The sequence below is a fragment of the Mytilus californianus genome, unplaced genomic scaffold, assembly GCF_021869535.1.
Source record: "Mytilus californianus isolate M0D057914Y unplaced genomic scaffold, xbMytCali1.0.p SCAF_6, whole genome shotgun sequence".
NCBI classification, from domain to species: domain Eukaryota; kingdom Metazoa; phylum Mollusca; class Bivalvia; order Mytilida; family Mytilidae; genus Mytilus; species Mytilus californianus.
Genome location: NW_026262712.1, coordinates 39,601,872 through 39,615,537, shown reverse-complemented (window position 1 = coordinate 39,615,537; position 13,666 = coordinate 39,601,872). Strand labels below are relative to the sequence as shown.

At 31.4% G+C, this 13,666-nt stretch overlaps 1 protein-coding gene across 1 annotated transcript; it reads left to right on the top strand.

Annotated features, from left to right (window-relative positions):
• Positions 1-434: 434 nt before the first annotated feature.
• On the top strand, positions 435-13,666 carry LOC127705635 (uncharacterized). Its single transcript, XM_052209961.1, has 12 exons — positions 435-1,467; positions 6,223-6,424; positions 7,067-7,192; positions 7,761-7,802; positions 8,015-8,083; positions 8,577-8,645; positions 9,562-9,634; positions 10,284-10,372; positions 11,004-11,173; positions 11,515-11,579; positions 12,597-12,691; positions 13,541-13,666. Exons 1-12 carry the CDS (start codon positions 1,438-1,440, stop codon positions 13,657-13,659), a joined length of 1,149 nt encoding a protein of 382 aa, XP_052065921.1. The 5' UTR covers positions 435-1,437; the 3' UTR covers positions 13,660-13,666.

The following is a 13,666-nucleotide window of genomic DNA, read 5'->3' as shown; positions in this document are numbered from 1 at the left end:
ATTGTAGTCTGTTCTATCCCTTTTATTACAGTGCGGCCGAGATAAAGCCATTAACAAAAATTCAGAGTTGAAGATTGAATGCACCACCCGGGGGGCCTACTGACCATCTTTTTGGGTATAACTGTGCCGATAGCACTTGCCAAATGAGACCCTGTTCTAACCAGAAAATATTGAAAAACATACCCTGTTCTAGACACACTCAGAACATTTATACCCTGTTTAAGATATTTAGACTGTTATTTTACATAAGCGATCCTGTTCTAGACTGTATGTTTAAAAAGTGTCCCTGTTCTAACAACAGGACATGAAAAAAGGACCCTGTTCTAAAAGCATGGCATGAAAGAAAAAGGGACCCTGTTTTGCGGCACACCCATACCACGTTAAATATATATAAAGATATATAATACAGAGTTTTATTTCTACTGTACTCAATATCCTGTACATATAAAAATAAGAAGTGGTATATATCGATGCCAATGAGACAACGAATCCATCCATCATGTCCAAGACTCAATGCAGTGAAATAATGTACATTGTAAGTGTATACACCATGTTATATGGAAACCTGGGTTGATTTTCCTTTTTGATTCTTACAAAATAGCAGTAGTGGTAATCTTAGTATTTTATTTTTAGTAGCGAGTGATGCTTTTGTATATCTTGGCAACTTCAAATAAAATTGAGTGAACAAATACTGTTTTAAAATTCATGTAAATAATATAAATTGAACAAAAGAAGATGGGGTATGAGTGCCAATTAGACTCTTAATCGAAGATTTATTGTACATGTATTTAATTCATGTTAATTGTATATATTTAGTCAGATTCATCATTATTGTATCCATGCACTTGTAATTGACAGAAGTAGTGAATACACTATTTACTTTTGTCTGTCTCATGATGATGGGTGGCAAGGTCCTCACAAGGTTGGTGTCTGTCTCAGATGGTCATTCTTAACCTTTTTAAGAAGGTAAAAATGTACTAATGGGTGTGGTTTCATTATTTTGGTATTTTGCTTTTAACAACAAGTGACACTTTTTCAAATCCTGGCAGTTTGAAATAATAAGTAACTACAAATAGGGGCTGGTGCACACTTAGTTACAGATGTCACCATCATGTGTACCTGTATATGCTTTGAAGTTATGCATTGTATACAAAATGTCTCCAGGAGCTACATGTAGCATGGTCAGATAGATGTCAAGAAAAGATATTTTGGTCTCCTAAGAGGGATATATAATCGACAGTTTATAAATTTATGTAAATTTTTACCCAAAGGTTTGAATTTTATTTAAATTTTTTTACCAACTATATAGCTAACTGACATTGAAATTAGCAATAAATGATTAAAAAATGTATAACTATTTTCACTGTTTCATTACAGGTTTTATAGTCTGTTGGTTATTTGATTATAAGTAGTCTGGATATACCATTATAAAATAGGATGGCAGAAGGAAATGGAAGAGATCTACCTGTGAGTTTATAAAATTACTTTTTTTAAGCATTAAATTATAAATTCGAAAAACATGGCTTCACTCAGCGTTGGATGTTGATATCTTATCAATAATAAAAGTCTGTAAATTAAATACATGTATTAAATTAAATCAATTATACAAATATAGCACTCGCAGAGAGAAATTCATCTGTGATGGTTTCTCAATTTCAGAGATGAATCCATTTTGCAGAGGAGCCTACAGGGAGGAGATAACTGCTATTTGGCATGTTGCATGAGAATGCATGTCACATGTTTTTGTCACAATCATGTTTATTGAGGATTTTGAAATATTTGACCCCATAGAATAAACAAACTAGGCTATATATATATATGGAACTTTAATATAATGTTCCTTAGAGTATCTATTTTATAAATTGTATAAGTTTTGATCAATTGACAAACATGACCGTCATAGCTATAAATAGAACATGGGGGTTATTTTAAGGAAATTTTGCAGTTTTTGATCACTATCTTGAATATTATTATAGATAAAGAGAAACTGTAAACAGTAAAACTGTTAAGCAAAATAAGATCTACTAATAAGTCAATAATACCAAAATTGTCAATTGACCTTTTAAGGATTTATTGCCCTTAAAACTTAAAGATATTTTACTTAATTTCTTTTACTTGTTAGCTTACTTTAAAAAATCTTCTCCTTTGAAACTGCTGAATAAATTTCAGCCAAACGAGTTTCAGAGTATTTAGTATAAATTTTATATTTATTTCCTTGTACGTCAAGAAACATAGCCTGTATTGGCTAAAATAGAACATAGGGGTAAAATGCATTGTTTTGCTTTTGAAGAAGATATGACCAGATTCAGGAATATATTTATATAAATTAAAAAGCCAAAATAATCATTGATGAAAGATTTAAACAAATAATTTAAGGTGAGCGATTCAGGCTCTTGAGAGCCTCTTGTTTATAGTTACTTGTACAATTCTTTCCAGAATTTTATGAAACTTATGTCATAGGTTTATATCAACAATTCACATGACTCTGACAACTTCAAAATTTGGTACCAATCACTTTTTTTAATAGAAAATTTTCAAGAATTTTATAAAACAAATTCTATATAGAATAATATCAGCAATATCTCTAACAATTCTAAAATGGTTGCCATTTGACTTTTTTAAAAAGAGTGATGCCATCTGTATTTGTAACATTTGATAAATGAATTATTTGCAACGTGGGGAACATGGAAACTATGTTCTCTTATATATTTTACTTCAGAATCACTGTTTTCTATTCTTATGCATGTAAACCTAAATGCATGCATGCAGCAGAGCCTCATGGGCCATTTTTTATATCAAGTTTTTTGTTTGATTGCTGTATTTTTTGGAAACTTTTATGATTGAAGCCAGAGTATAGAAAACCAAAAAAATCTCTGAGGAAACTATATAAAAAATAATATGTTATAAAGTCATCCTTTAATCATGTTAATAACAACAATTGTCCACATATTAGTCAAAATTAAAATGGTTACCCAAGTCTTAAAAATGTACCCAAAAGCCCCCCTTCATTTTATTGTAAATTTTAAATGCTTCTGGAAAATTATCATTGTGTGGATCTATAAGAGACAAAATAAATGTGAGCATATCTTCAAAATGGTTTTATCAAGAATAATCTTAGAATTGTCAGTTATATATACTAATATCAATCTGAAACTTGATAAAAAAGAATATTAATTTTAAAATTTCTGCCCAGCCTACATGTATACCCTATTTTGTTTTGCCTAATCTATGAAACATCAGGGGCGGATGCAGGAATTTTCAAAAGGGGGGGTGCAAAATATATGTCCCGATACAAATGCATTGATCGGCCAAAATAAAGGGGGTGCGAACCCCCGGAACCCCCCCCCCCCCCCCCCCCCCCCCCCTCTGGATCCGCCACTGAACATTATGTCACAAAGAAACAATTATTAAAATTAAATAGATAATTTTCAGACTTAATTAAGGCCAGACTTTTTTTATTATTTGTTAAGAGAGAAAATTTTGGGCGAAATAGAAATAAAAGTCAAAAGTTGTGCTCAGTTGGTTCCAAAAATGAAAATACAATTAATTATGATTAGAAAAAAAAACCTGCAAAATAACTAACGGTTCTCATTCAAGATTATTTTTTTCTGGTTCTTAACATAGGGTAGGCAGGTAGGAGGGAAAGTAAAAATAAGAGTTGACAAAGTCTATTTTATTTTGGTTTTCCAAAACTTAGGGTAGGCTTATGTCGTTGAAAAACAATAAAAAGTCTAGCCTAATGGATTATCATATTTATATTAAAGGGCAAACGAAATGCATGATCAACTTTCAGGAATTTTAACACAACATATAACATGTATAAACATATGCATGTAACAAAATTCAAACCTTTTACAGCGCTCATATCTTAGAAGATGGAGAATGTATAACACTGAGGTAGAAAACTTGGCTTGCCTAAGTGATGATGAGGAAAGTGTGTCAAGCCATGTATCAGCTGTACAAGAAGGTTCAGATATAATGCATGAATTGTCTGAAAGTCAGAGCAGTAACATTAATATTAATCATGAATATGGCAACAATGAAAATGAAGCGAGTAGTGATAATGTCGAAAGCAGTAATGATGAAGAAATAAGTAGTGAAGAAGAACATAGTAGTGAAAATGATAGTTCTGGAAGTAGCCGAGTATCAAGTGAAGATGAACAATCTGATTCTGATAATAATGATCTTTGTAAAGATTTAGCTGAATGGGCCACTGAGAACAAAACATCAAGAGATGGCTTAAATTCTTTGTTATTTATCTTTAGAAAATATGGACACCGCGTTCCAAAGGATTCTAGAACACTGTTAAAAACTCCTCGACATATCGATATAAATAAAAAATGTAGGGTGACTATATATATTTAGGAATTGAAAGTGGTATTTTAAAAATTTTGACTCAAAACGCAAGACATTTTACAAGAAATAATGAGCTGTTGTTAGATTTTAACATTGATGGTGTCCCACTTTTTAAATCATCAAACACACAGTTTTGGCCTATATTATGCAGTTTGTCAAAATATGAACCTTTTATAGTGGCTTTATACTGTGGAAATTCCAAGCCAAATTCTGTGCAGGCTTATTTGTCAGATTTTTTAGGAGAGTTGGAAAATTTAAAAACGCATGGAATAACTTTTAATGAAATTTTATACACCGTCAAATTAAATGCTTTTATATGTGATGCTTCAGCCAGGTCCTTCATAAAATGTACTGTAGGTCACAATGGTTACTACAGCTGTGAAAGATGTACCATTAGGGGTGAGTGGAATGGCCGTGTTGTTTTTAATTCATCTGATAACAGTCCTCCATTGCGAACTGAGGAGGAATTTAGAGCATGCCTATACAGCAACCATCAAACATCACGCTCACCATTAATAGATGCAGGACTGTTTTGCATAAATACCTTCCCACTTGACTACATGCATTTAGTTTGTCTAGGTGTAGTGAAGAGGATTCTTATGTTCCTGAAGCAAGGTCCAAGGGAGTGCAAGTTGTCACAACAACAACTTAAATTGATATCAGACAAACTAAAAAACCTCCGTGGGAAAATGCCAAGGGAGTTTGCTAGACAGCCACGTTCTCTTGAATTGGACAAATGGAAAGCAACAGAATTCAGACAGTTTGTCTTGTACAGTGGGCCCTTAGTGCTGAAGTCTGTTCTTTCTAGGGCTATGTACAACCATTTTTTAACATTGACCGTGGCCTTAAGCATTCTTTTAGACTCAATTAAAGAAACCAGAAATGCCTACTTGGATTATGCCCAAGAACTTATGACATATTTTGTGAAGAATGCCACAACTCTATATGGAAATACATTTGTTTCCTATAATGTTCATGCATTGGTCCATGTTACTGATGACGTAAAAAACTATGATACATCACTCAACGATTTGAGTGCATTTCAGTTTGAAAATTATTTACACCAGATTAAAAAGAAGGTTAAAAATGGACAAAACCCTTATGTGCAAGTAGTCAAGCGATTGACAGAGGCAGAAAAGTCTAATATTCGTCGTATTCATAGTAAGACCTTTATGTATGTATCCATGAAAAAAAAGGATGGTTTTTTTCTTCTCTGGAATCAGAATTTCGCCTTTGTCAGAGAACGACGCCCAGGAAAAAAATATGTTTGTGATATATTAAAGCCACAATATACTGAACAATTTTTCAAGGAGCCATGTGATTCCAAATTGATTAACATTGCTGTTGCTAAAAACATAGAAAGATATGCTTCAAGGCAAATGGTGGAAGAAACTGACATTGAAAGAAAAGTTGTTTGCTTGCCATATGAAGGAGGGTACCTGTTGATGCCTATGTTGCATGGTATTGAGAGACATTAGGTAAAGATTCAATAACATATACACATTTATATTTTAAGCTAATGTGTAATGGTGTAAATAGATTTACAAGTTAATACTACAAAATGCATGTTAGAGGTTTATTGAATGTAAAACATAGAATGTTTTAATACTAGAATGGGCCTAAATTCATTTTGTGAAATATTAAACATTTTTTAATGCATTTAAGGTACATTAGAGAGTTGGAAAAACACCCTCTTTAAAAGAACAAAATATAATAAAATTCATGTTATAAAATGTGATAATTTTAATTTTGTGCATCCTCAGACATGATAAATTAGTGCATGAAGCATCATGGTACATTTTCACGCATGTTGTAGCATTAGGTTACAATATTATTGTTAATTCATATATTACAACTTTTTCATAGGAAAATAGTGAAGCAACATGGGCGTTGGCTGTTTGGAAGGAGCAGGGTGAAGAGGAGGAGGGAACTTTACCACTCTCTTGGATTGGAGAGAAACACATCATGTGGCCACCTGGCACCAATGTAAAAAGGTTAATGAAAGAGATGAAAAAACCAAGTGACAACTGGATGAAGTTTGAGTTGGTAAAAATCAAGTTTAAATCTAGTAAGTATAAATTTATTTTATTTATATCATGCATATATATATACCAAATTTGCAAATAAACACAATTCTGAAAGCTCTTGTCCTTTTTTAATCTGTTTAAAATTTTACAATGCTGATTAAGGTGTTGATTGAGTGGCTTCTGTAGACCTAAAACTTTCAAAAACTGTTATACATGTACTTTTATTTTAGTAGTCAATTATAAATCTGAAAGTACCAACACTACATTTTAATCAGAATGTTTGAAAGGACCATTAAAAAAAGTATTTCCTTTTTTCTGTTCGTCTACTTCAATTTAAACCATATTAGAATAAAGAATGTAAACAGGGAATATGTCAAAAAGACAACAACTCTACCAAAATAAAACAACCCAAGACCACCAATTTGAAAACCTGTACCCAGAGTTGGGCTTGAGCAGGCCTGGAAACACTAATGTATACCAGACCATGAGGATTGATCCACTCGAAGCAAAATAGAAAAAAATACACAACTAACAAACTATTTATATATGCAAAAAAAATTGTTTTAAAAGATGGGTGCACTTTTTACTTGTTATTGTAATTATTTTGATCTAAACATTTGGTTATTTCTGGAAAATTTTATGTATTAAAAAATGTTGAACTTTATATTTTGATATATTTACAGACAAAAGAAAAGAATGTGAAGATTATGACTTTACCACTACAGCTGAATTATCTCCTGATGAAGCTGATAGTGATCATGGGAAAAAAAGGATACTTAAGAAAAAAGTGTTCCAAGACTTTATTACAGGTATAAATTTCTACCAATAGATGTCGCCATAAATCAAATAATATCTTTTGAACAATAAAAACAATTCCAGTATTTATATTGATACTTATTAACTAATAGAGAAAAAAATAATGTTTTTCTTCTGAGCAAAATTATGTGTCTCATTCTAAGAAGTCCATCAATTATTTATTCATTGATAAGATATTATTTCAACTTATGATGTTATAAATTAGTTTTAATTTCCAGTTGTCTGCCATTTGCTGAGAATGTGTTTGTCAGTCCAATTTATTTTGTGTACTTTAAGTATCATACATATTAAAAGTGCTGGAGCTGTAAATCAATATATGGATGCTGCTATATATATAACAATAAGGATCAATATGATCATTCTTTCTCAAAGAGGATATAAATGCAATACTGGATAAATTTTTGAACCAGATTAAAGGCTATTTCCTGTATTGCAGATCACACAAAAAATGTTTTGCTGACCTTTGGACTCCATTTATTTCAGCCGATGTCCCTAAACATTTTGCCAGGTTTTTTTTTTTTTGCCTATAAATAATTTTACCATATTTTCTATATATTTCAGAAATTGGTAATGAAGAAGGCACAAAAGCTACTGATAAATCAGGTACAAAAAATAATCTCTCGCTATTCATTTGTTTTTACCTAATTTATTATTTTATGTCAACAAATAGCTGCTTAAAATCAATGTTATAAATAATATTCAGACACGTTTTTTGCTCTATCTAACAAGTAGTTGTGAGAAAAGTTAATGTTGAACCCTGTTTTTTTTCTGTTTAATTTAAAATGTACCACATTGTAAAACTGCTTTTATTGTAGTTGGAGCATCTAAAAATGGAAAAAATAAGGATAAGGGTGAAAGTCAAGCTACTGTTCCAAGAAACCAAGGTAAGGAAAACAAAATCAGCTTAAAATTTGTGCATGATTATATATTTGTTAAAGTTAAAGACTTTAAATGTTATAAGTACATATATACATATACATGTATGCTTGAGTAATGTTATAGTTTGAAGAAAAATGCTTTTTAAATTAAAATCTAGACTTTCATGACATGCAAACTTACGAGACTTGAGCCATTGAAAAATCAAGGTTATCTTAATCAGTTCAAGGGTTTCTGTTTTACTAATTTTAACTAGCAGTATAATTGTGGTTTTGTCATATCATTGTCTAAAGCATTTGATTTGAAGTTTGATGACTGTCTATCGTAGTTATGTGTGTAACTTTAGTGTATGGTTTCATTTCTTAAATTGTGTCATAGAGTTATACATTTGTAATTATGATACATGCATGTACAAGATCCTTTAATGTCAATTCAACAAAGAATAACACACCATACAAGATGTTATTTTAAGCATAATTTAAGTTATTCACTTAATTTCAGAAAAATCTTCATCAATGCCGAAGCCTCCCACAAAGTTAATTGAAAGAAACGCACAGTGCAAAGAATTGGGTGAGTTTGATAAATAGCTTTAATTAAAATATACATTGAACTAAATTTTTTTGTTAACTCCTGTGAAATATTGGTTGCCACCAGAGATAAAAAAGGTGTATTATTAAACGAATAGATTATTCAAAATGATGCCTAGAGGATTGTGTTTACTTTTTTGTGGAAGTATGCTGTCTAATGAGTCCATTGCTTTCAAATTATCTTTATGAAAACTGATCTGGGTATCAATAAATATGAAGTTGTTAAATTTTCAATCAAAATTACTTCTGTTTACCAAAAATAAATTGGTGGCCCTTTAGTAGAATAAGCCTGTTGAATAAACCATTTTAAGGGTACAGTGAAAGCTGACTAAACCGAACCTCTTTGGGACTTGATATGTTGTTCGGTTTTGGCAGGTATTCGGTTTAATCAGGTTCATAATGCATAAAATGTGATATGATTGGTCTTCAGAACAAGTTTGTTTTAGACAGGTTTTCGGTTTAGTCAGGGTTCGGTTTAGTCAGGTTTCACTGTACATGTTTGTATCCATACGGGGCCACCTTTAAAAAAACTACTGTTTGGTGTTGCCTTATATTATCACAGTCTGTGCCAAAAACTTTTTCATCTACTTGTACGAAATCTAAATATCAAAATTTGTCCCTATATGCCTATATTAAATTTTGGAAATTGGTACTAGTCCAAATCAATATTTACTAGTATGGTTCATAGGACTAGTGGCAACCTCGGAGCAGGAAATAATCTTAAAATTTTTTTTGTGAAGGCTGCTTTTTAGGAGAAAAAGGCATGTTTCGATGAATTTTAATAGAAAATGTTATTTATGACGTAAACTGTTCCTGTTGTCTTTTTTTATGTGCTTTTGTTATATGATTGCTTTCAATGGAAAAAGAAATAATTGTTTGCCTTCTTTTTAACTCCATAGTTACAGAGAAGAAGAGTTCCAGTCAGACTTCTAACCACAGAGATTCTAGATCGCCATCAAAAATTGAGTTCCAGTCAGACTTCTAACCACAGAGAGTCTAGATCGCCATCAAAAAAATTGAAGTCTACAAATACATTGAAGTCCACAACAAGACCATCTACCAGGCAAGAATCACCACCATTTCGTCAGAAGTCAAGATCTCGATCACCACTTATCACACAGAGGTCCAGATCAAGATCAAGATCCCCACCATTATCTCAGAGGTCAAGATCTAGATCTCCATCAAACAATCAGACATGGAGATCTAGATCAAGAAGCTATTCACCGCCGACAGATATTTTTTCAAAACTAAAATCTATTTATTCCTATTCGTCCAAGTCCACAACAAGATCACCAACAACACAGAATCCATCACAAAGAAAACCGTCAAACACAACTCAAAAATCCACAAGACCTTCAATAGAGGAGATATTACAAGAATTGAAAAAAAGATCCTCAAATAGTCTCTATACTCAGAAATCAAAATCTAGTGAAGATAGGTCACATTCAACAGGGAACAGTCAAGGGTCTAGATCTTCCTCACCTCTTGAGGATTATCTACTGCCAAGCTCACAATCTCAACCACAGAGAGTTTCTACCAACAACAACAGAGCAAGGTCTAGATCACCACTAGAGGATTGGCAGTCATTCAGCAGCAACATAAGCTCAAGGTCTCATGTCAGGGAAAATACTTCAACACCAGCTGCAAAAAATATACCATCTGGCAGAAAGACGAGTAACAATTCAGAGACATTTCCAATGTTTGATGAACGTAAGTGTAAATTTACATCTGCATTTCAAAATGATATCACACAAAATTTTGAATCAAACACTAGGAAATACCTTCAACATGCCTTACTATTTTGATTTTTACCTGCACCACACAACTACTACTTCAATTGTTGGTTAACCCTAGATGTTTCAGTTTTATTTTGATATTTATTAAGGAAAGGTTTTGAAAATACTAATTTTTTTCTTATGAGAGCTTTCTGCATAGAAATTGTTTTTATGCCCCACCTACGATAGTAGAGGGGCATTATGTTTTCTAGTCTGTGCGTCCGTTTGTCTGTTCATCTGTCTGTCCTGTGTCAGGTTAAAGTTTTTGGTCAAGGTAGTTTTTGATGAAGTTGAAGTCCAATCAACTTGAAACTTTGTACAAATGTTCCCTATGATATATTTTTAATTTAAATGCCAAATAAGGGTTTTGACCCCAATTTCACGGTCCACTGAACATAGAAAATGATAGTGCGAGTGGGGCATCCCTGTACTATGGACACATTCTTGTTTACATATAATACATGTCACATTTACACCCTTACTATATATATGTATTGAATATACTGGGTATTTAAGACAAGGCATTGTAATGTTGCATTAATCATAGATTGGTTTTATCATTTTAGGTTTCCAGAGAAGAGTATTGTTTTTACTAACAGAAACAAGAGACCTGCTGAAAAAAAATCAGTGTGCCACAACTGCACAGACACACTGTGAACTTGAAAGGGCGGAAACCTTAGAAGAATTTTTTGAATTGGAAAATGCCTTGGATGATGTAGCTCAGCAGACAAGATTGGTTAGTTTTATATTACAGTTTATGTTTTTTTATAAATATAATGTTTTGTTCTGACATATAATATTTAAACATAATTATCAGAATACATGCTTGATAATGATTCTTTTGAAACTAGACATTTTTACAATGATTCTCCTTTAAATTATTTTATTTGTTTTTATTAGTTTCAGATGAAAATTATGCTTTGCACAGGAAAGTGATACATATTAACAATGATGATTTTTCGGAAAAATAAGCACATAAAGAATTTTAATTTCTCACAGACACATTTGTTGTTTTGAAGGGTCATTGTTAATTTCAGTCAATGCATACAAGTATACAAAAACCATTTTTGTTTATAGACAGAATATTTGAGAAGAATTGGAGGTGCTGGAAGCAGTGACCTAATGAAGAAAGCCATGACAAGGTAAGTTGAAAGAGACTACAATTTATTTACAAAAGTCTGTCGAAAAGATTAAATAATTCTGTTAATGCCAGTTGAAAAAGTAATTCATTGTGTTTAAGGGGCACTAGCTTTGGAGTTTATAAAAATTAAATGATTTTTTTTTTTGCAAACATTTATGTGGAATTTTAAAATAATATTTCGCTATTAGCAGTCAGTTTGGTTTACATTTTGTCATAATGAGCTAATAAATTCTCTAAATGTATTACTCAATTGAAACTGAATAATTCACTTGTTTAAATTCATATTACTTTGAACTTCAATTTGCCCCTTAACTGGCATTTGTTATGTATGAGCTTAGCAAGTTTAGTTAATATTGAAAAGAAAGAAATATCAACCTTTCAATAGAATGGTCAATTGCACTTCCTTAATTGTCTTTTATTTTGACATATTTTGTAACCAGGTTGAAGAAAAAATGTTATACTGGGTATTTTATTTTAATGTAGTTAGATATTGAAACTGCATATTCACTTTTAATATGTATGCAAATTTTGTTTTTTTTATACCCTGAAAAAACAAAATTTAGGGGATATATATGATAAATATTTCTTGTCAGAATTTCAAGGGAGATAATTGATTTTACTTAGTTAATATTGCAATAAATGGCAACAAGTCTTGTAAGCACAACTACTAACAAATTAATCAATATTGATGAAACTTTACACAGTTGTTGTACACAACCCGAAGATGTGCATGATGGAGGATATTTCTGATCTGATTTTTTTCAAGGGAGAAATTGCAATTACTTAATTTAAGTATCACAATATGTGGCATAACGGGATGGGGGTATCCTTAGTGAGTTAACTCATAGTTTTATGCAATACTCTTATAATGCATAATACTATCCACACTCATCTGTGTCCACTTGTTTTTATTAGCAGTAGAAACCTGTATTCAAATATTTAAACTTCAATCCTAAGAAAATGAACTAGGTTGAAATTAAGTGGTCATATTGTATCAGATTTATATTTTGTGTTCCAGAATGATGTCAAACATTGTCATGGCAAGAATGAACCTAAAAGGGAAAAAGAATAAGATAGCTTTCCTAAAAACAAAGCTTTACAAAGTGATCTCAGGTAAGCTTTGATAAATCAATAAACATGACAACATTATTAATTTATAGACATTTTGATTTGCTGAACTTTTGAAAAAAAACTTTAAAAAAACCATGCATTCAATGGATTGAAACTAGACTTTGAACAGGTGCCAATTCAAAATTAAAAATTGCCACCATGGAAGGTAAAAGTTTTGTAAAGATGATCTATTATCTAGCATTTATATATATATTTTATATTATCTTTTTGATATAATTTGATTATTTTATATATAAATTAAAGAGAAAATAAAAAAAATATTCACTTTATTCAAGTAATTAGTTTATGTTGTTGAACAGGATTTTTTTAGCATTGATATCAATCAAAAATGAAATTAGTTGCAAGCTTACTTACAAACTCCAAGGAATATTATTTGAATTGTAATTTGGGCTTCTTATTTTTGATAAATAAGTGTAAATAAGTATGTGATGATAGAAGGGTTAGCAATTTCAGGCTCTTAGGGACTTGATGGGTGCTTTGAATGTGACCTGTATAGAAACAAATTGAAATTTCAACAAAATGTTTTCAGCCTGGTGGCATATTTCTATCTAGAAATTGTTATAAATTTATTGCAAGGAATATAAATTATAAACAATGATATTTTTCATTTATTTTACTCAATGTATGTTTTTTTTTACCAACTAATTCTAAACTTCACTAGAAGCCTTACAGTAAGCTTTATTTGCATCAACCCTCCATTTTCTGCAAAGTACTTGGTGTGTTATTTATATTTTATTGAGTGTGCAAAGTTTTGGCAAATGACACTGTTCACAATAATTGATTTGAAGTATACATATTTTAAGACTTACCATGATGTATATGTGTTTACAGGATGCGTAATGATGGTGTATCCTGAGATCACAGAAACTAAAGTAAAGGAAGATATTGGGAAGTTTTTAAAATATGCCCCCGAGAGAGCTGGAGGAGGGGGAAGGACCAGCAAAGATTAATCCAAAT

Excerpts from the sequence above, each read along its gene's own strand:
- LOC127705635 (XM_052209961.1), top strand. The coding sequence starts at position 1,438 with ATGGCAGAAGGAAATGGAAGAGATCTACCT. Across the intron at positions 6,425-7,066 it reads AAAAATCAAGTTTAAATCTA|ACAAAAGAAAAGAATGTGAA; the intron begins GTAAGTATAAAT and ends ATATATTTACAG. Across the intron at positions 8,084-8,576 it reads TACTGTTCCAAGAAACCAAG|AAAAATCTTCATCAATGCCG; the intron begins GTAAGGAAAACA and ends ACTTAATTTCAG.